The 22332-nt window shown below is 38.0% G+C and overlaps 2 protein-coding genes across 4 annotated transcripts; both read left to right on the top strand.

Annotated features, from left to right (window-relative positions):
• The first annotated feature begins 300 nt into the window (after nt 1-300).
• Nucleotides 301-22201, top strand: LOC109987649 (sodium-coupled monocarboxylate transporter 1). 3 transcript variants are annotated; one of them, XM_020638803.3, is made up of 18 exons: nt 301-382; nt 11895-12144; nt 13935-14054; nt 14410-14475; nt 14572-14623; nt 14780-14847; nt 15224-15262; nt 15566-15681; nt 15881-16021; nt 18170-18299; nt 18441-18529; nt 18631-18740; nt 18831-18898; nt 19094-19180; nt 19958-20163; nt 21121-21224; nt 21319-21407; nt 21495-22201. In XM_020638803.3, the coding sequence occupies exons 2-18, from the start codon at nt 11911-11913 to the stop codon at nt 21630-21632; spliced, it is 1857 nt and encodes a 618-aa protein (XP_020494459.1). In that variant the 5' UTR covers nt 301-382; nt 11895-11910; the 3' UTR covers nt 21633-22201. The 3 variants fall into 3 exon arrangements, with proteins under 3 accessions (XP_020494459.1, XP_065807583.1, XP_020494461.1); XM_065951511.1 differs by lacking the exons at nt 301-382; nt 13935-14054 and having other exon boundaries at nt 11354-12144; XM_020638805.3 differs by lacking the exons at nt 301-382; nt 11895-12144 and having other exon boundaries at nt 13938-14077.
• slc5a8 (solute carrier family 5 member 8) lies at nt 1426-11455 on the top strand. The gene is made up of 17 exons (XM_020638801.3): nt 1426-4142; nt 4462-4581; nt 5450-5515; nt 5619-5670; nt 5788-5855; nt 5967-6005; nt 6431-6546; nt 7673-7813; nt 8105-8234; nt 8457-8545; nt 8653-8762; nt 9349-9416; nt 9584-9670; nt 9952-10169; nt 10824-10927; nt 11034-11122; nt 11207-11455. The coding sequence occupies exons 1-17, from the start codon at nt 3864-3866 to the stop codon at nt 11324-11326; spliced, it is 1896 nt and encodes a 631-aa protein (XP_020494457.1). The 5' UTR covers nt 1426-3863; the 3' UTR covers nt 11327-11455.
• Nucleotides 22202-22332: the final 131 nt, after the last annotated feature.

Genomic DNA, 22332 nt, shown 5'->3' on the forward strand with positions numbered 1-22332 from the left:
AACAACCAAAGAAAACAACAGGAATTATGAAGACTGTGTGATACAAAAATGGTTTGTTTTGAATTAATGCGATCACAATAATATCTGCCAATTACAAACTATGAAAAAATTCAAATCAGTAGTTTTATAATGATGCCTCGAAATAAGTTATTTTATACTTTTGATATTGAACCGAGACTGGAAAAGAAATAATCAGTCAAAAGCCTCATCATTCCTCACTTAGGCTAAGTAATGGTTTAACCCAAAGGTTTAAGACTGACTTGTTAACCATTATAACATCAGACTGAACATCTCCTTCTACCAGTCTACCAGTGTTTTTCCCGTTCCTGAGGAATAACAGACCTGGACATTTTGCAGAAAAAAGTTACTCAAATCAATCAAGGTAAATCTATTTTGTTTTTTCCTCGTAATATGAGAGAACTTTAACCACTGGACCAACTCAATATGCCATGACGAGATTAATGATTCATTTCCATAGATACTTTGAATCACCTAACGGTTGTGTAGTGAGAAACACTATAATATACTGTCCCTGTAAATTACTCCAAAAGTAGTATGTATTCTTTGTCTGTGAGACACTAAAGTCTAAATTACCAGTCTGGGAAACAAGATGTGAAGATAGATAGAATAAATGGGTTTTCATAAAAGCATTTCTTAAAATAAGACCAAAAAAACAGAGCTAAAATCTAGATGTTTGTGAAGAGATTCAATGATGACTTCAGCATGAGCTATACTTTACTTTTTAGAATATCACCCCATTAACAACAAAAAATTATATTTATATTATAATATGATATATATAATAGTGATAATCATAATATCACCCCATTAACAACAAAAAACAAATTACACCTTAACTCCATACATTTGGGTTACACTTGCTTCAAAAGAGAGTCCTCTGAAGAGCTAAAGCAGAAATATTCAAATATTGAACCGCTGTGGTGTACTAGTACTCAGGGTGAGAGCAGGGGGACGATTGTGCCCCGATGTTTGAAAAAAAAAAAATGCTCGGAAAATGCCCTCATGGAAACCCCTGTAGAAGATAAAAAACGATAAAGCGCCCTCTTGGTGTCTTTCCAATTGGTTATTCTGAGTAAAATGTCCTTGTAGGTACAGCAGTTATACTCACTATAACTTTTAATTCTCTTAAAATGGTTTGATGTCACCACTCATCACAACTTTCTCTGGGCTGGTCCCTCATAGCATACTGTACAATTTGTGCCCTTTTTTAATTTGTTTTTACACTTGCCCCTCAAACAGTCTGGATATGGTATTGTCAATCTGTAATTAAATGCCAAGCTAACTTCAAGACATGCAGACTGTAATCTTGAGCACTATTAGTTCCCATCATCGTTCATATAGTTATATAGTAACTACAGGGTGAGGCTGTAAAACACACCTTGTGATTACTTACTTACTGCCCTTTATGCCTACTGGCATGTAGGGCAGCAACAAAGAAGAACTGGATAGAACTCCAGGTCTGCTTCACGTCTTTCAGTTCTTTCTCCACTGTTCGACGGCAAGTTTCTTTGGGTCGTCCTCTCTTTCGTTTGCCTTCAGGTGTCCAGTGTAGGGCGGTTCTAGTAATGTAATCCTGTTCTTTTCGCATGATGTGTCCAATCCATCTCCACCGCCTTCTTTTTATGATGGTCTCTATACTTTCTTGGTTGGTCCGAGCAAGTAATTGTTGGAGATGGTGTTAGGCCAGAAGATACGTAGGATTTTTCTGAGGTTTCTTGTGTGGAATGCCGAGAGCTTGGAAAGGTCTTTCTCTGTCATCCTCCAGCATTCAGAGCTGTATAGTAAGGTGGAGAGAACACAGCTCTGGTACAACTTGAGTTTGGTGTTGATGCTGTACTTCGTGGACTTCCACACATTGTTCATCATTCTGAATGTTTTTCTTGCCTTGTTGAGTCGGCTTTTGATGTCATTGCCTGTTCCTCCATCATATCTAACAGTGCTTCCTAGATATGAAAACTCTTCTGTTGTGGGTATATTTACTCCATTTATTTGTATATTTGGGGGATTTTGTGTGTTTAAGGTCATCACCTCTGTTTTCTTCAGGCTTATGTTCAGTCCTATTTGTTGTGCAAATCTGTTGACACGGGATGTTTTTTCTTGCATATGTTGGTGGGTATGGGAAACCAGTTCCAAGTCGTCTGCAAAGTCTAGGTCTTCAAGTGTTGTAAATAGTGTCCATCTGATGCCTCTAGGTTGATCTTCGGTTGTTCTTCGCATCACCCAGTCTATGACAGTATTGAAGAGTAATGCTGACATCACGCACCCACCTTGTGATATGGAGATCTTAATCTGGCCAGCATACGCATTTGTTTATGAAATAAATTAAAGAAAGACTGTACGCTCTGTGTAAGAATTGCTCTTTCTAACAAATGATTCTTAAAGCCAGTCCCTGCTTCTTCATTGAACAGAATATACAACTGTGTTGAAGTTTTACATTTTCAAACATGCTTATATAAAAATGAATCTTTTGCCAAATCAAGATATTTATGAGACCTCTTTTCCACAGAAATAAATAAAAAAATGCAAGTACATCAAAGCTGCTTAGATTTTCAGAAGTTGGAATTAGAATTTTTCCTACATTATGAATACTTTCACATCTTACATCTTCCACAACATTGCAATACAAAAAAAGCACTGACAGGAGTGACTTCTGTTTAGAGGTGTTGGAAATGTTTTTTTTTTTATACATCATATAGGCCTTGAAGCTGAAAATGCAAGGAACAAAAATGTGGTGCAACTAGGCGCAAAGAAAATGGCAACTTGTGGTCTTCTACAATAAACTGGAAGTTTTGCTTTTTCAACTTAGTGGCATCAAACTCATGTTGACATCTTGGACAGAGCCATATCAAGAGCAGCAAAACATAAAAGTATGACACCACAAAAAAGCCTGATGTTAGAACATATGAATCTAAGTCCACCCTGTTACGATGTGTGTTTATTTAGATTTTTATGGAGCATGTAAGGTATTCATGTATTAGTTTATCTTCCCTGCTTCTCAGGTTATACTTTGACACAGTGTCAACAATAAGATGGTTTAACAAGTTTTTACTTGAATTGCCTTTTTAAACTGTTCTATATCAGAAGCAGGAAACAAAGTGCAGAAATAAGATGTTCACAGATTTTGAAGACCATGGCCTTGCATGTAAATAACTGAGAGAAATGTTCAGTTTGTAGAAATGTGTGAAGACATGTCAGAAACGTAATCTTAACCTACCACCTGCACTAAAAGGTACCAACTGAGTTTTCTACTTAACTCTACTTAAATACAGGTTTAGGTACTTAAAAAAGGTTTAAGATTGTAAAAGTATTTTACTCTTGATTCTTGAGAATATTGGAACAGTCATTCAAAATAGGGAGATCATATTAAACACATGGGGAAAGATGGATGGTAGTGTTTGCTAACTTTGGCCAGAGAACCTAACACCATGTTTTATTATATCAATAAAATCATACAAACATGTTGCAAAGTTTTGACTAACATGCAAACTGACAGAGTGACTGTCTAGCAATAATTCCTACTTTCGTAAGATTGTTAAATACAAATCTAGTCAAAATGTCATTATGGAGTATAGTGTGTGTGTGGAGGTCTGAGGACTGATGATGATTTCTGTGGTCAGGTGAACAAGTCAGTCTCCTCACCTGTTGATTCCACATGAACATGCCTGGAATGCTCTCTCTCTCTCTCTCTCTCTCTCTCTCTCTCTCTCTCCCTCTCTCTCTCTCTCACACACACACACACACACACACACACACACACACACACACACACAAGAGGTTACAGTCAGTGGTCCTGCTCTCGTCTCACTTTTGAAAGAGCAGCTGTATCAGGACTTCCCTGATACATGCCCTCTTTGCTTCATTTTAAGTTTGGGTCTTACTCAGAAAAAATGTCAGGGGGCTCTCTAGCGTCTGGCTCCTTTGTGGTAGCAGACTATGTGGTGTTTGCGTTCATGCTCGTGGCGTCCTCTGCGGTCGGGGTCTTCTATGCCTGGGCTGGCAGGGGCCAGGGAAGCTCCAGAGACTTCCTAACCGGGGGGCGAGGACTGACAGCTCTGCCTGTCTCCCTCTCTCTGACCGCCAGCTTCATGTCAGCCATCACAGTGCTGTCCAACCCAGCTGAGGTAACATTTAAGGCATCATATAATTTGTTTTCCAACCTGCAGGATGTATTTTTTTCAAGTATATAAATTGGTCAGAATGAGATTTCATGACTTGTAACAAAGACATAATAGTAAAATCAACGAGACATATGGAGGACATAAGGTCAAAACTGTGATGCAAGGTTATCTACCCAAAGCAATTTTTATGATTTTTTTTATCATAGACTCATGTAAACATAATACCATATTCTGCGTACAATGAAAACATAAGTGAGAAAACTTTGCATTATACAATCATCAAGAACGGCTTAAATCATTTTGATTCATATCATCTTTCTAGGTGTACCGCTATGGAGCAAATATTGGATTTTATTCTCTCTCCTATGTTATAATGGTGACGGTCACGTCTGAGGTCTTTCTCCCAGTCTTTTATAGGCTGGGCATCACGAGCACATATGAGGTGAGTTTGAAGTATTTTATTCTGTATGTTCTGCTTTATTCAAATTCCACTAAATATTTCTTAATTTTTTATTTACCGAAAACACAAGAGAAACTTGTAGGTAATCATGAGTCCTTTAGGGGAAAGGCTCGGCAGATGCAGGTTTGTCATATAGGTCAGCAAAAGAAAAAGGACTTTGGAAATGGTAGGCTAATGAGAAAAATCTCCCGAGTTCAATTTGATGAAAAGGGGGCAAACACTGCTGCTCTAGGTTTGAAGCAAAGTAGGACATTTTGGCTTCATTTTTTGAATTGCTTGTTTAATAAAACCTGAGTTGAATAAGCAGCAGTGATTGGTTCTTTGTATTGCAAATCTTAATTTACACTGTATATCCAGGAACTACCTACACAGTTCATACAGTTGGCTTTTTTTATCTTACTCTATGCTCTTTTTGTTTTAGGTGACACATTACTTGACATTCTTTGCATCCTGCTTGGATACTAACTTATATTTAGATATTTCAGTATGTGTAGTCTCTGCAATGAAAATAATAATAATAATGATAATAATAATAATGATAATAATAATAATCATAATAATCATAATAATAATAATAATAATAATACATTGGTTTTATATAGCGCTTTTCTGAAAACTCAAAGACGCTTTGACAAAAACATAAAACAAAACAAAAAACGACGAGGACAGTACAACGAAGAAGTAATGTAGGGGGGGAGTTAGTGGTTGTAGGCAATGATGAAGAGGTGAGTTTTAAGGGATTTCTTGTAGGAGGTGAGTGAGGGGGAGTCTCGGATGTTAATAATAATAACATTGAAGCTAATGAAATCTTATTGACATACTGACTTTTTATGTTGCCATTTCTCTCCAGTATCTGGAGCTACGTTTCAACAAAGCAACCCGCCTGCTGGGGACTGTGCTCTTCATTGTCCAGACAGTGAGTTCGAAACCAGTCAGCACATAATCTCTGAGGGTAAAACAGGTAACCAGACACCAGAGGGTATTTTAATATCTGTATAATTTTTGTATGTCTGGAACAGATTCTATACACTGGAATTGTCATCTATGCCCCGGCTCTTGCTTTAAATCACGGTAGGCCTATTTTGTTTTTTTTACAAACAGCTGTCAGTTTAGGAAACATTCCTGCTTTAGGGCACTTGAAGCTGCTCGGTTTTGCTCCGTTGACTTTGACCCTCCTTCTCTCTGCAGTAACCGGTGTGGATCTGTGGGGTGCAGTTATTTCAACAGGTGTGGTCTGTACCTTTTACTGCACAGTGGTATGTAACAAACGAGGATCAACAGAAGTCTACTCAACATCTCACATGTGATTTGTAAATCTTTTGATGTATAGTAGACACTACACCTGTTCTTGATCTACTTTGTGACAGGGGGGTCTGAAGGCAGTGGTGTGGACAGATGTGATTCAGGTAGGCTTCTGGAAGGGTTCAAACATTACCAGTGGCTGATAGTGATGGTGCAGGGACTTTCAGTAATTATGTGTAACCATGTCAGGGATTACTTAGCATCTATCATAATCATTTTATGTGTTGGAATGCAAAACTCTTGGCTTTTTATGTTAGCAACAACTACTGTGTTTGAAATACAGCAGCTGTCAGCCACCACAACAAACAACTAAAAACACATGTAAAATGGCACATATTTATTTTTATTTATTTTAAAAATGTCAGCATTTTGATTTTGACTTCAAATTGATTCAGTATTACGCTTTATACTTCATATGTCCTCCCTTTGCACATCTAACAGAAACCATTTGTAAATCAGAACCAATTGTTGGTAAAGATTGGTCGAAAGATTGAAAAAGAAATGTTATTATCCAAATGTCTCCTTCCAGCTTGGTGTCATGCTTGCCGGCTTCGTGTCTGTCATAATCAAGACTGTGACAATACAAGGAGGGCTCCTCGTCATCGTTTCAGATTCACAACAAGGAGGGAGACTCAACTTTTGGGAGTGAGTATCATCAGGGTGTGAGCAGTGGAATGGCTTTAGATTACACACGTACCAGCAGGGGTACAGGAGCAGCATATTTGTGGCAGTTTTGCCAAAGTGAGCCAATAAGCCTATTATTGGCCCTCAGGAGACTAGATGTAATTAAGTTGAATAATAAAAATGGTACAATGCATTTGCTAAAAGTTCAGTCATATGTTTCTGCAATATGGTGTTTACGATGCTGAAAGATTCAAAGCCTTGGTTCAGTCTGTCTCTCTCGCTGTGTTGCTAAAAAAAAAACATGTAACTAGCTCAAGTGTTTTCATCCAAACTCTTCAGAAAGCTCTTGTCAAATTACTATACCACCTTTAAAAAAAAAAAATAAGGCTCAGCTTAAGACTTGCATAAAGAACATTTAACATCTAAACCCTGAACAAGGGGGTTCCAACTCAACCCAATCCAATCCTACCCTTTCCTATTAGAGATGCACTGATTGGGAAAATCTGGGCCGACGTCGATGTTTGAAAAAACTATTTTGCCGATTCCGATTCCTTTTTTTGGTATAAGAATGCCACAATGCCACCATTTTCTCACCCATGTTTCACAATGCAAACAATTCAGTCTGTCCAACAGGTGACTTCTGTTCCCAATAAAAAAAACCTCTTCTCTCAATAAGTAGTTTGGTGAACAAGCATTAAATTGATTTGGCAACAAATGAACATTGGCTGCTGACATCAGTTCATGCCACATTATTTGTCGATGTCTGTCAACTGGACCAATGTCGGCCGATGCTGATGTTGAACCGATGCATCAGTGTATCTCTATATCCCATCCAATCCATTGGAATTTTATTTATATATAAAGTACATTTTGTAACAACAAAAGTTGTCCAACATGATGTACAATCAAACATAAAAATCATAAAAACACAATAAACAATTAGACTAACAGATAAACAACAGGAAAATAAAAAAAGGTTTAAGAACGATAGGAAATAAAATATAAAATACATCTCTCATGTAAAGGCAAAAGCCAAGGAATAAAAATAATAATAATGATAAATAAAAACAGAGTGATGAATACTTTCTGACAACAATTAATTAGAAGATATCACTGACATTCATGGGGCTCTCTCTTCTCCTTCCAGCTTTGACCCAAATCCTCTGAGGAGACACACTTTTTGGACCATAACCATTGGAGGAACATTTGTGTGGCTCAGCATCTATGGGATTAACCAGGCCCAGGTTCAGAGGTACATCTCCTGCAAGAGCATCACTCATGCCAGACTGTGAGTCCTGTTTGATAAACAGATCCATTTACAGTAACACCTCCTTTATTCCTTTTAGATTCATATTTTTTCTGCTGAAAGAAATCAATGATAAAGTTAAGATATTGCATTGCTTATTTATCATAGTTTGCTTCCAGTCATCTCAAGAGGATTGAACTTCAGTTTCTAAAATTAGCTGAATTAGCGGGTGCATGCAAACATTTTTATCCTGTGTGATTGTATTAATTACATGTAATCATAACCTATTTGTGAACAACAAAACTCTATGTGTGTGTTTCTCTCCTTTTCCAGAGCTCTGTACATCAACCTGTTAGGCCTCTTGTGCATCTTGTTTTGCTCAGTGTTGGCAGGAATGTGCGTCTTCTCTGTCTATAAGACCTGTGACCCGTGGACAGCTGGACTGGTCGCTGCTCCTGATCAGGTATGATGGAGAGAGTAGCTGAAACCTATAGTGATCATGTCTTGACAAAACACACACACAAATACATGAGACATAAAGTTAGAGTCAGTGCCCTCTAAAAGGCTCTGCTTAGAGTGTACTGGGCTTCAATGTACTGTATGTCAATTTGAATAAAAGCATGCATTACACAACTCCAACTCCACCTGATAACATAATAATCCAGTGGCCCCCTTTCCTTTGCAGTTGATGCCGTATTTGGTGATGGACACTTTGGGAGACAATCCTGGCCTTCCTGGACTTTTTGTTGCAGCTGTATATAGTGGCTCTCTAAGGTGAATATTATACCTAACATTATAGTTAAAGCACACTGACAGAAAATAAGGTTGTCATTTTCAATCCTTATGTAAAAATGTTCTTGTGTATTTATTGTCCATTCCAGCACTGTGTCATCCAGCATCAATGCACTTGCTGCAGTGACAGTCGAAGACCTGATCAAGCCATACACTAACATGTCTGAGAAACACTGGTTCTGGATCTCCAAAGGACTGAGTGAGTGGTTAATCATATTGTGCAGTATTTAAAGGTCACATGTTATGCAAAATAAACCATGGTACGTAAGTGTACCTAGTCCGTCTACAAACCCCCCAATAAGGAGAAAAGTCCATCCTCTCTGTGTTTTTCCTGCTCCATTTTTCAGAAGATGTCAGCTCAAACAGGCCGTTTGTAGATTTTCCCTTCATGACATCACAAAGGGCAGTGGCCCCTCTCCTAGGTTGGGGACAGCTAGGTGTGTGTGCCCTCTTAGTCTGCATTCTCACTGTAAACAATAAAGGGCATGATGCGAGAAAGCCCAAGCCACCAAAGCCCTTCCAGAAGGGCTTGATCAAACACAGCTCTTTTATATTTAAAGCTACAGACGCAGAAACAGCCTGTTCTCAGCAGGGCTGAAATAGAGGGGATTTAAAGGCATGATCAATTAAAACATCGGAGGGGATTTTTGGCAAGAAACTTTACAGGGATGTTTCAACATGTTGAAAAGGAGTATAATATGTGACCTTTAAGAAAAATGAGTTGTCTGTGTAAAATTATGGTGCCAGAACTTGAATGTCAAATTGTTTCCCAATGCTGTTTGCAGGTCTTATATACGGGGTTATCTGCATTGGAATGGCTGGTCTGGCTTCACTCATGGGAGGGATCTTGCAGGTGGAGTGGATCAGTTAGAGTATCTGCTTTATTGCTGTTTGCACAAAATCACACCTATAGGATGATGTTTATGACTGTTAAGACAAATCAGTTTTATAGGCTATAGCAAGGTACCTTATTTGGAGTCCATGACCTGCAACTTAAGTGCTCTCCTTTTCTTTGTTCAGGCAGCCGTCAGTATACTTGGGGTCATTGGAGGTCCTTTACTTGGCCTGTTTTCAATGGGTATCCTCTGTCCATTTGCCAACTCCAAAGTAAGTCTTTACTAAATCATTTAATCATTTACCCTTTACCCTTTACCTTATCATTTAAAATTACAGCTTTACAAATGAATTACTCTCCAAGGATAATCATTTACCCTTTCAATTAATCATTTAAAATGTCCATTGACAATTGTCATTTTTTCTGGTCTGAATTTGCAGTATGGCTCTCTCAACTAGAACAGCACATTGTGTTTTAAAGTACTAAATAAAATTAATACGTACTTCCTTAAAATGCACATTTAAACTTCTTTGATGATTCAAATGTCTTCTAGGGAGCTTTGTCTGGTCTCATGTCAGGGTTGGTTCTGTCTCTGTGGGTGTGTATTGGTGCCCTGATGTACCCTCCCTCTCCTGAGCTGAGACGTCCGCTGTCATTGTCCACTGAGGATTGTAACTTCACCACTGATAACAATTTGAACTGGACCTTCACTGGTGTACCAACACTTCCCAGCACCAACACCACAGCGTCAGGACAGATCAGTCATAGCAGGTAGGTCTCTAACCACAAACTATTTTTTGTGATCAGCCATTGATGCTAAATGTAGCATAAGAATATCAGGATATTATCCAGTTAGTTCAGCAGTTCTCGAACTTTGTAATGTCAAGGACACCCATATAGCGCATGCCTCTGATGGGGACCTCCATCTTGCACCATTTCCTAAGCTCCGTGTACACAACAATGGCAATTATCAAAAAATTAACCATACAACTTCTTAATGTATTTCCTTTTCAATTTTCTCTTTTGTTATTCATTATTACATTCAATCTGTCTTTCTCCTGTTATAAATGTTCTCTATAATTCATCCAAACAACTATTAACAGGAATATAAGTAGTAGGAATTTAGTTAGTTGGGGTTAGGGTCAGGACCCCTGTTTTAATAAATCACACTTCATTAGATGTTGTATGTAACATTGAGTGTGTGTGTGTGTGACAATGAATCAAGACAAATGATCAAGGGCATTGGCAAGCAAAACTATTAGTTGATTTTACACCAGCAGCTTGTGTGCCAAACATGAATAAAATGTCTTATCTAAAAATCTGCAAGGGGACTACTTTTACAGAATTTTCTATATTGATGTTTTGTCTATATGTTTAAGATTTCTACTTCATTTGTATTACTGTATGTTTTTCTCCCTCCTTCAGGTCTCTGCTGGCTGATAACTGGTATTCTCTGTCGTACCTTTACTTCAGTCCTATTGGAACAATAACAGCTATTAGTGTGGGACTATTAGTTAGCTTGTTGACAGGTAAAAAGAATATATGCTGTTGCGTAGTTGTATGCTTTCCAAATAAGTTGATGCTCATGTATGATGATGATGAAGACATTGTTATAGATCTGTTTTTTTAATCTAGGAGGCTGGAATCTAAAGCTGGAATCAAGGCTTACATTAATGAAAGATGATACAACTTTATGTCATTTGGTCAAGTTTTTTAAAGACAAGGTCAGTACAACCACATTTAACTATGGGAATCGCAATCAACAAATAAAGGTGCTGACATCCTTTGTTGTGTCTTTTTCTTTTGAGGTGACAAGACAAACAGGCAGGCTGGACTTGACAAGGAACAGAGAGAAGATGTGTGACAACACTAATCCTACTTTCTGTGATGTTGAACTGAGCATAACGAAAAGCAGCATTCCCACATGAAATGCCAGCTCTTCTGTCAGACTTTTTCTGTGTTTGTTTGTTGTCATTTACACCGAAAGCATCTATCAAGGAGTTGAATTACAAAATAAAATGGTCTACAAAACTTTCCCCAACAGAAAATATCACTAATTTGGTTATTTTATTTGTGTACTTATGTTCAAATCCATTTTCCATTAGGCATCTCTGTGTGGAGTTTTTTCCCTGTGTCTTGAAGATATTGATTTTATCTAAAATAGAAATCATGTCAGCCAGACAGAATTACTGCAACACTTTATGTACTTTATGCATCTCTCTGTAATCTTAAGACAAGGAGGTAAACATAAATAGTGTATCTACAGAGTGCATTTACATCAGTGGACAAATAATGTCTGGGTCTCAAAGTTGTATTTCACAATTGGCTTGCCTGTCTTTAACTTTTTTATTGTACTGTTGTAAATAAAGCTGAACCTTAAACCTTGAAACTGATTGGCCGGTTACGAGGTCACTCTTTTAAAAAGCACTGTCTGGTTGAATGCTCCAAACACTCAACACATGGATAACTCTCACTCATTTTTACTTCTGGTTTAAGTCTGACTCGTACCATCATGTCCGGGGATTCTCTGGTTGCTGGCTCCCTTGTGGTAGCAGACTATGTGGTGTTTGCTCTCATGTTGGTGGTGTCTGCCGCCGTCGGGTTCTACTACGCCTGGGACAGCAGAGGACGGGAAAGCTCCAGGGAATTCTTAACAGGCGGGAGAAGACTGACGGCCCTGCCTGTCTCCCTGTCTCTGACCGCCAGCTTCATGTCATCCATCACAGTGCTGTCCAACCCAGCTGATGTAAGATTGATACACTGCACCATATTCACAAAATTTAAACACACAGCAACATATTATTTTGCTTCACACCCCTCAGACATTATAGTAAACATATTACTACCTGAAGGCTTGGGCTCGCTCACTCCATGCCCTATTGTTTACAGTGGAAAGGTAGACTCAGGTCAGAACAAACACCTAGCTGTGGGAGTTTTCAGCTGCCTGGGGGAGGGGTTACATCCCTTTGCCTGTTTGAGCACACATTTTCTGAAAAGTTGATCAATCAAAATGCAAAGAGGATGGACTTTCCTCATAATTTGGGGGGTTTGTAGACAGGCTGGAGACACACATTAGTGTTAGAAAACCATGGTGAAATGAATGTTGCATAATATATGACCTAGCAGTTATTCTGTGGCAAATGTGTTGTAAATGTGGCTAGTCCTGCTGAAATAATAATCTTTCTACAGACATAATTTCACTTCATGCTAATTTAACAGAATAGATTAAATACTAAGATTTTTTTATGATGACTTTTAAGCATAGAAAGAAAAGGCTTACCGTGCACTGAAACATTTACACTTTAGCAACTCAGCTGTGGCTGATAAACAAAGGAAGCACCCAGTTTTATACATTACAGAGCTGATATTTGCCTCAGAAAAAAACTGTGCGGAAAGCTCACAAAATGTTATTTAAAAGTAATGTATACTATTGTGTGTCCATTCCTTGGTGTTCTTATGATTCAGAGTTCATATGGCTTATAAGGGGAATATGACAAATAGCCATCAATCCTTTGCTTTTCTAGTTGCTGATCAATCAGGAAGTGGTAAACTGATTGCCATTTGTGAGACCTGCAACCAGGAGCAGTACGACATTGATTACAGGCCCTTTCCGAATAGTCACATTTCAGTAGGCAGTACGTACTTTTCAGTATGGAGTTTCAGTATACTGAACTTTCGTGGTCATTCAGTATGCATTTTTTGGGTCCACCTCAGTATACTGGACATTTTAGTATGGATACTAACTTCCGGGTTTCATGCAGTATGGATCGGATGCGTACTTTCAGGAAATGAATTGTATTTTACCACCCACAATGCTGTGCGAAATTAAACGTAAATCTTCACGTCATGTGCGCCTCCAAATCAAAACAAACGAGCGTGGATTAATTGAATGCATTTTTAATCTAGAGTTAAAGTCCCGACTGAAATCACTACTTTAAATTAACAACAGAAAATATAACAAATATCTGCATTATTATAAAACATTTCTCCCTCTATTTAAATAATGATTTCATTATTTAAAAGCTTCTTTATTGGTTTATTTTACTTTATATTCTGTATATTACTGTCTTTCATTTCTACTTTTCTTTATGAAGGCTACTGTATGTTATTTAGTTATTTAATCTGCTTTTTACTTGATTTACATTGTGATATTGTTTTTTGTTTACCTGACTGTATATGCGCATTACTCTTCTTGAATAAAGCTAAACAAAAAAAACAAAATAAAAACGGGTGAATGCGGCCAGTTCTGGAAATGTAAATGACGTCACTTCTATACTGAATGAATCAGAAGAAGTAGGAACAAATATCTGCCTACTGTGCGCGCCTACTGAATAGTAGGTACTAACAGTATACAGCACGGATAGTAGGTACTGCCTACTGCCTACTGCCTACTGAAAGCTTGAGTAGGTACTTGGCAATTTGGATACAGCCACACACTTTGAGTTTCTATTCTTAGTCTGACGTCATGATTCGTTACTCTGTGTTAAAAGATTAAATAGAGAACTTTACTAATAGAAAAAAATCCTTGCTTTGTAGGTGTACTGCTTCGGAGCCATCTTTGTTTTTTTTTCACTGGCCTATACATTGTCAATAATGGTCGTATCTGAGGTTTTTCTCCCAGTCTCCTACCGACTGTCCATCACCAGTGCCTATGAGGTAAAAGAGGTTCTGTTTTTAAGGTTAGTGTTAGATTTAGTTTGCAGAAATAAGCATCCTGTTCTACCACTATATCTGAATCTTACTGATTTCATATTTAGCTGCTGTAGCTTGTTGTGGTTGAGCTTAGCTTTGAGGTATTAAACGCTGCTGTTTATTTTGGTTTATAACATTTCATACGATACTGTTGAATTTAGAAAAAATAGCATTTGTGATAAATGTGCTTCACCTGATCAAATGTCACACGATAATTTCCCTTGATTATGATTAAGTGTTTTTACATACACTGAAATAAATGGTACATAAATCTACATTTAAAAAAAATTCTTATATGTTTGTGTTTATTTTTTCCAAGTACCTGGAGATGCGTTTCAACAGAGCAACACGTCAGATCACAACAATACTCTTTATTTTCCAGGCAGTAAGTAAGAAGATGGTCAAAATATTAGTACTGTTTTTCATCAATTTTGCATCTGAGGCTCATTTATGTTTGTATTTCTATATGTCTGAATTACAGATCCTCTATACTGGAATAGTCATCTATGGACCAGCTTTAGCTTTAAGCCAAGGTTTGTTTGTTTTTGTTTTTTAATCACAGCAGTCAGACAAAGTCAGTCAGGTTCAGAATTTAAACACAATTCCAACATGATGACACAAACTCTGATTGGTTCAAGGGTCATTAAATGAGCACTGTGTGAAATCCTGTTCTCTCTGTCTCTCTCCAGTTGTGGATTTAAATCTGTGGGGTGGAATTATTTCCACAGGAGCTGTCTGTACTCTTTACTGCACATTGGTTGGTACATTTATACAAATATAACACAGCTTAAATGATTTTTACTCATAGACTGTAAGCAGAAATGGGAACAGCCTCAATTGTCTGAGGTCCAAACTGCACAAATCTTCACTTAATAAATTTGATTGGTTAAAATATATTTGGGTCCCCACTCCCATGAAGGACTTGGTGGTGGGTTAGACCTAGACCAGTTGAGAATCAGTGATCTACTCCAACCCATGGTCAAATCAAAGGATCCAAGTTCAAATCTCCAATTGTACTTGAGTAATATCTCACAGGGAGAGAACTTTCCTGAATGTTTGATGTGCTTGATGTCTGAGGCTGGATTATCTAAAGGAGATACCATGGTAACATCATTATATCTACATTTTTATAGGGTGGACTGAAAGCTGTGATATGGACTGATGTGTTTCAGGTAAAATTCTGGATGACAGAAATACAAAGGAAAGATTATCATGTTATTACTGTAAATCATTGTTGTTGTACAGCAGTGCAGCCATTTACAAGTAAGAGCAATGAAAGCATATAGTGACAGAAATATATTTAAAAAAAAGTGAGGATATGTTAGCTAAATTCTGTCCAAATCACAACCATATTGACTAACTGAAAATACAGAGGATACATAATACATCTGCCTTGTAACATAGCTTGAAATAGCTTAGTGGAGTTAAACATATTTAGGTTACTAAACCAAAAGTGTCTTGATTTTATTTCCCAGATAGGAATAATGATTGCAGGCTTCTTATCTGTGATAATCAAAGCTGTGATCTTACAAGGCGGAGTATCCACCATCATTTCAGATGCACAACAGGGAGGGAGACTCAACTTCTGGGAGTAAGTATGATAAAGAGAGCAATGCTAAGTTTCAATGTCTTTACACACTGACAGAGACAGTGGGTGTGATCATACATGCATTGGAACTTTTATTGAGTAATGGACTGGGAAGGCAATAGTATCTGACCATCAAACCAGGACAATAACTCTAACAATAACAACATCTGACAAAAACCATGCTTGTTTTGTGTTTCACCAGCTTCGACATAAACCCTTTGAGGAGACACACGTTTTGGACCATAACAATTGGAGGAACGTTTGCCTGGATTGTTGTAAATGGGACTAACCAAGCCCAGATTCAGAGATATGTCGCCTGCAAAAGCATCACTCACGCCAGAGTGTGAGTCACATTTTATTAATGAGCTGTGACAGAAAAGATGTCTTGTTTGCTTCTGGTTTTATTTCACCTTGTTTTTAATCTCTTCTGATACCTGAAAAAGAAAATTGTGAAAAATAGATAACAAATCCTATGTATACACATTCATCACTCACCACTGAAGCAGCAGCTGGAGAAATCTGGGGTTTAGTGTCATGGCCGAGGACACTTAAAAATTTGTAATGACAGCTGTGGCTTTGTATTGAATAGAATCATATCATCAGCATAAAGTGATATATTCTATTTTTATGAATCTGTAATAATGTTTAATCTTGAGTCTTCTGGTACCTGAGCGCGTAGCAGGGCACACATCACCAGATAGCTAAACACAAGAACTTGACTGTAGTAATGCAAAGTTTAGCTTCAATGTAGAGAAAATGTCAAGTGCATTTCACGCTTGCACGCTTGTTTAATTAAAGACTCAGCTTTGTATCCAGCCGAGTAGTTCTTTATCATGTAAAACTGCAAATAAAACAACACAGAATTGCTCCTTTCAATATCTTCACAATAAAAATGAAATAAAATAAAATTTGAGCATATAATATTGCTATGGCCAATGATTAACTAAAATACTTAAAAACAAATCTGAGCCAAGGCATACACAGGAGGATGGCGCTGGATAGACAGGCTAGTTTAGCTGAACATACACTCTCACAAACGGCTGACATGAACTGACTGATCCCGTGTGACTCTTAAGGGCCAATCACAAGAGAGCATCTATTCTAACACAAATAGACTTCTTTTCAGAATAAAATAACCTTAAATATGTTACATTACATTGAGTGTAATTTGTAACCGTGACAGCCTCTGAGTTTTAATTACAGTCCTGAACTAAAAGGCTAAATACGAGTGTTCAGTTATAGAAACTTGATTCATTGCATGACCAATGAAGTATGCCTGTTACGGATGGAAGGAAAACAAGGGAGGTGGACCCAAGTGCAGAAACCAAAAATATTTAATTAAAGAAAGAGGCCAAAGGCAACAAAACTTAATTTCAAAAGTTCAACAAAAAACACAAGGATCAAAAACAGGGAGCCACAGAGGATCACAAGCAAAACTGACAAACCAACAACATACAACGAACTGACACAGAGACTAAATAGACACAGGAGTAATCAAACACAGGTGAGACTAATGACACAGGTGAAGACAATGAGGGCAATCACACTGGAGGGAAATACACAGGAAGGAATGGACACAACACTGAGGACAACTACAAAATAAACCAGACCTTCAGGCGAACTGCCTGGAGGCAGGGCACATAGCCCGGAAAGTTCAGGTGGACAGCCTAGAGGCAAGGGACACCAAACACAGGGAGCAGTTCGGGTGGGCGAGGACGGGTTCCCTTAAAAATATCCAAGTGGCTGCCTGTCCAAGGAGACTGCTCTTTTATTGCAGTGCTCCTGGCCAAACGAAAAATTTCATGGAAATAACCGAAAAAAGGATCCATTCTTTCCAAGGTTTCTGCTGGGTCCATTGTTCTGGTCAGTTCGTTCTGTTACAGACGGTTGGAAAACAAGGGAGGTGGACCCAAGTGTAGAAACCAAAAATATTTAATTAAACAAAAAGGCCAAAGGCAACAAAACTTAATTTTAAAAGTTCAACAAACAACACAGGGATCAAAAACAGAGCCACAAAGGCGCACGAGCAAAACTGACATATCTACAACATAAAACGAACTGACACAAAAGAAAGAAACACAGAGACTAAATAGACACCGGGGTAATCAAACACAGGTGAGACTAATGACACAGGTGAAGACAATGAGGGCAATCACACTGCAATCACAAATAAAATACATGAAACTCTGAAGACACACAGAACTGAAGAATGAAACAAAACACACTAGAACATAAAGAAACACTAGGATATGAAGTTACAAAAATAACACATGAAACACTAACCTAGAAGACACACAAAGGAAACAACACCATCAGACAAAAATGAGAACTTAAAAACCACAAGAAAACCTAAACTCTGAAAATAAGAAACCAAATCATGACAATGCCAAGCAGGCCTGTTTCTGCATCCAGACTTAGTAATTACTCATCAGCTTTTATAGTTTTGTCATGCCGTAAATGTGTCTGTGATGTGTTTTGTCTCCCATTTCAGAGCTCTGTTCATCAACTTGTTAGGTCTTTGCATCTTTTTGGCATCCTCAGTATTTGCAGGACTGTGCCTCTTCTCTGTCTTTAAGAACTGTGACCCTTGGACTGCTGGACTTGTTTCCACTCCTGATCAGGTACACAGACACACACAGACACACACACACACACTCCACACACACTCCACACACACTCCACACACACTCCACACACACTCCACACACAAAGAACTGTAGAGAACTCCTCAACATGTTTGTCCCTTCCGTCTTTCTCTACAGCTGATTCCATATTTGGTGATGGGCACCTTGACAAGCCATCCTGGTCTTCCTGGACTATTTCTTGCTGCAGTATATAGTGGCGCCCTAAGGTAATTAATCCATAATTCATTACTTTTGGTGCTTTTGTTTTTGTCATAAAATAATGGTTCTTGCTTGTTTTCTGTACCTTTCTTTGTCATTTAAACTCCAGCACAGTGTCTTCCTCCATCAATGCACTCGCTACAGTGACACTGGAGGACCTGATCAAGCCGCACACTAACATGTCTGAGAAACACCTGTACTGGATGTCCAAAGGACTGAGTAAATGGATTGTCCTTGTTTTTATTATCAGTTGACTATCATCCCAAGTTAATGAGTTAACCCACATTTTCTGTCATGTTGTGGTTTCAGGTTTTTTCTATGGAGTTTTATGTATTTCCTTTGCTGGACTCGCCTCAGTCATGGGAGGGATGATGCAGGTACACCGCCAATTTTGACAGTGCTCAATTTAGAACTAATTCAAACAATTTCTTGGGATATTAAAAACCTTTTGTGTTACACAACGGCTAACTCAAAAACCTGCTCTATATAGCTAAGGTCCTACTCCTAACTGCACATTTGTGGATTATTTGTATTATGTGTTTATGAGGCTGAACTGTGTGTCTCCTTAACAGGCAGGTGCCAGTATCAGTGGTATCCTTCAAGGTCCTGTACTCGGTGTTTTCCTATTGGGTATTCTTTTCCCGTTCGCCAATTCCAAAGTAAGGGTATTCTTATAATATTGATTTTTCCCTTTTAGATCAACTATTTTAACTTCAAAATAACTTGTTGAAAACAAAATGATTTTCCCATTGAGGATTAGAAAGTATGTCTTCTTCTGTTTGTCAATTTATGTAGAATCAACCTGACTATGTCTTGGTGCGGAGACAGGGGTCTCAGAATACTGAACTATGATTGATTATTTGCATTGTCAGAGGTGGGACAAATCAACAATTGTGGCTGTGTTGCAACAGGCTGTTAGGAGCTTTCTTTATATTTAAATGTGGAATTTCCTTTTGTTAGAAATATAAATTGTGACTTTGGACATACTGTACTTCTTCTTTGAGTCCTTAGAAAATCAAGCTGAGAGGATTTTAATGTTGCCACTCTGTGCTATTTTGGAAAGTTAAAAAGCTATTCAAAGGTTATATAATACCTTTTTTAATAGGCCCTACTTGAATGTAAGTAGTTAAAGCAGTTGTGATAGTTGAGATAGAGAGTGTACATATTGTTTGTTTGTGTTTTTATGTTTGTGTGTGGGCACATTTACACTTCAGTCCACCCCTGCAGAAGTCAGTGGCCTAGATCAGCCACCCAAGTCTGACAATGCCTGGTACCTTTTAGGTCATGAAACTTTTTTTCATGTGTTTTGGTTTCACTGTGGTTGTGATTTCTTTATCACATTAGTAAATTTGGTGATTGATAATTTTCTTCCTTAAATGTTAGGATTATTTTGTCTTGATTGGAGTTTTTGAATTAATCATCTGTTTTTTCCAAAGGGAGGATTTTTAGGTCTTGTGTCAGGGTTGGTTGCGTCCTTATGTGTAGGTGTTGGCTCTATTATCTACCCTTCCCCACCTTCCATGACCCGACCTCTGCCACTGTCCACTGAGGGTTGTAACTTTACAGGAAGCTTCAACTGGACTACCACTGCTCCACCAACAGAACCGAGCTTTAGCATCACTACTCTCAACAGTGATGGCGGGTAAGTGTGTAATCGACTGTAATGACTGATAGAATTACAATATGTGAAATTAGATGGGACAAACAATTATATTGGGTTTATATTAACACCATAGTCAACTTTCTGTTTTTAGTCTTTAAAGTGGTGGACAGTAACTTACCGAATTAGGTGTCTCAGTACAGTACCACTTACCACTACTGTAACAATGAATGTAACATTTGCAATCAAGGTTTGAACTACCAACAATAAAAAATAAGAAATTACAAATTAAAACACTGCATCAAACCCCTCTCTCCCCACCCATCTCCCACCCTAAACCTGTAAGGCTCTCTTTTTCTGTGATTTTGTAATTGATTGTATTAATACAACTCATATCCTAGAAAATCCAAAGTTTTGTGTCCTGTTTTTTTTGTATCCTATTGTCTTTGAAGTCAGTGCTATGGTATGTTTCCAAAATGTTTTTATTATAGCACAGTTCATTTGAAGAAGATCACCATTGGTTGTTTTACAAAACTTGAACATTTCTGATGAAAAGTCACAAACACCTCAACCCAAATACATTCTCCACACGGCGTTTTTCATCAGAATTTCTCGCTCATGGTTTTATTTATGTTCTATTGTAGATTTCTTTACTGAACAAATATGGGAGTGACACAGACTAACTTAACATGGTGATCTCCTGAGATGTCCAGCTCATCCTTTTGACATCTGTGATTTCCTGTTATTTAGTAAACATCTTCACGAGACTCTTGTAAAGGAGGGAGCACCAAATAAAAGGTTAATGCGGTGCAACCGATTGAGGTCTACTTAATTCTTATTCCTGCAGATTTTCCATCATCAGCCCAACCTCGACAAAACCTCTATGTTTGTCTATATCACTGCTGGAGTGCTCAAACTGAACATCACATATATAGGAATTTCCAAAATGTCACTTCTTTTTTATACCTCATTGACATGAACTGTTCTTCCCTCCAACAGACATCCAGTGGAAGGAAACTGGCACTCTCCTTCTTATCTGTACTTCAGTCTAATTGGAACTGTAGCAGCCATTAGTGTGGGGCTGATTGTCAGCCTGATTACAGGTGCATACATTTTCTCGTTGAGTGGAGTATTGGAGTCAGATCTGTCTGTGAACTTGTCCTTTTATTTTTTATGACCTTGTGTTATTTTTTTCAGGAGGCTTGAGTGAGAGGGTGGATTCCAGGCTTACATTATTAAAAGAAGATACAATTTCCTATCACCTCTTCAAGCTTTTCCTCGACAAAGTGAGTGGTGCAAAAAGGATAACTACTGTATAAGAAGCTACAGACTGATGACATCTGCTGACTTCTTCTTCTTCTTTTGCTTTTGAGGTCATGAGAAGAAAAGAGGGTGTCTTCCCAACGGAGAACTCGGAGAAGGAACTTGGGAACACAAATATGGCTTTCTGTGACACTGAGATGGACTTAAAAAGCAGTATCCCTGATAACACAATGAATGTTAGCCATTAAATGGTTTAGCGCTTTTCTAGTCTTCTGACTACTCAAAGCGCTTTTTACGCTGCATGTCACACCCACACATTCACACACTGATGGTAGAGGCTCCTAAGTGAGACCATCAGAGGTAACTTATCCCATTCATGCACATTCATATGCCGGCAACGCAGTGTGGCTGCAGGAGCTGGGGATCAAACCCTGGACCTCACAGTTGAGAGACGACGACTCTACCAACTAAGCCACAGACGCCCCTATATTTACCATTACAGTACATGATAATATTATACTATTCGTCATGTGCTTTTTTTGTGATGTAAACTGAAATACAACAACAGCATCGGCATCACTAAACAGCATAACCAACACAACTATCTCCCCCGTGACTTCAATTAAGAAGGGACTTGGCACTGGGGACAAAAGAGTGCCTGTATCTGTTGATATATACCTATACCTGTTATCAACCGATCAAAAAATCAATCTTTATTTGTGTAGAGACAATTCACAACAAATGTTTTCTCAAGACACTTTACAAAAAGAGTAGGTCTATACTTTATACTAACAATAAAATCTTCTTTAAAAAAATGGCCGTTGTGTAAAAAATAATGTGATTATTTACAACATTGATGAGAGCATTAAGACATGAAACATGATAATTGTTGAGTCGATGTTTTTGTAAAATGATATGCCCATTTTGAATTTGATGCTACAGGTTTCA

This window comes from Labrus bergylta, chromosome 23 (assembly GCF_963930695.1).
Source record: "Labrus bergylta chromosome 23, fLabBer1.1, whole genome shotgun sequence".
Taxonomy (NCBI): Eukaryota; Metazoa; Chordata; class Actinopteri; order Labriformes; family Labridae; genus Labrus; species Labrus bergylta.

Bases quoted from the DNA above. Each gene is read 5' to 3' on its own strand.
- slc5a8 (XM_020638801.3), top strand. From the start codon at position 3,864: ATGCCCTCTTTGCTTCATTTTAAGTTTGGGTCTTACTCAGAAAAAATG. The intron at 6,006-6,430 runs GTAGGCTTCTGG...GTCTCCTTCCAG, and splicing joins TGTGGACAGATGTGATTCAG to CTTGGTGTCATGCTTGCCGG. The intron at 8,235-8,456 runs GTATGATGGAGA...TTTCCTTTGCAG, and splicing joins TGGTCGCTGCTCCTGATCAG to TTGATGCCGTATTTGGTGAT.
- LOC109987649 (XM_020638803.3), top strand. From the start codon at position 11,911: ATGTCCGGGGATTCTCTGGTTGCTGGCTCCCTTGTGGTAGCAGACTAT. The intron at 12,145-13,934 runs GTAAGATTGATA...CTTGCTTTGTAG, and splicing joins TGCTGTCCAACCCAGCTGAT to GTGTACTGCTTCGGAGCCAT. The intron at 18,300-18,440 runs GTACACAGACAC...CTTTCTCTACAG, and splicing joins TTGTTTCCACTCCTGATCAG to CTGATTCCATATTTGGTGAT.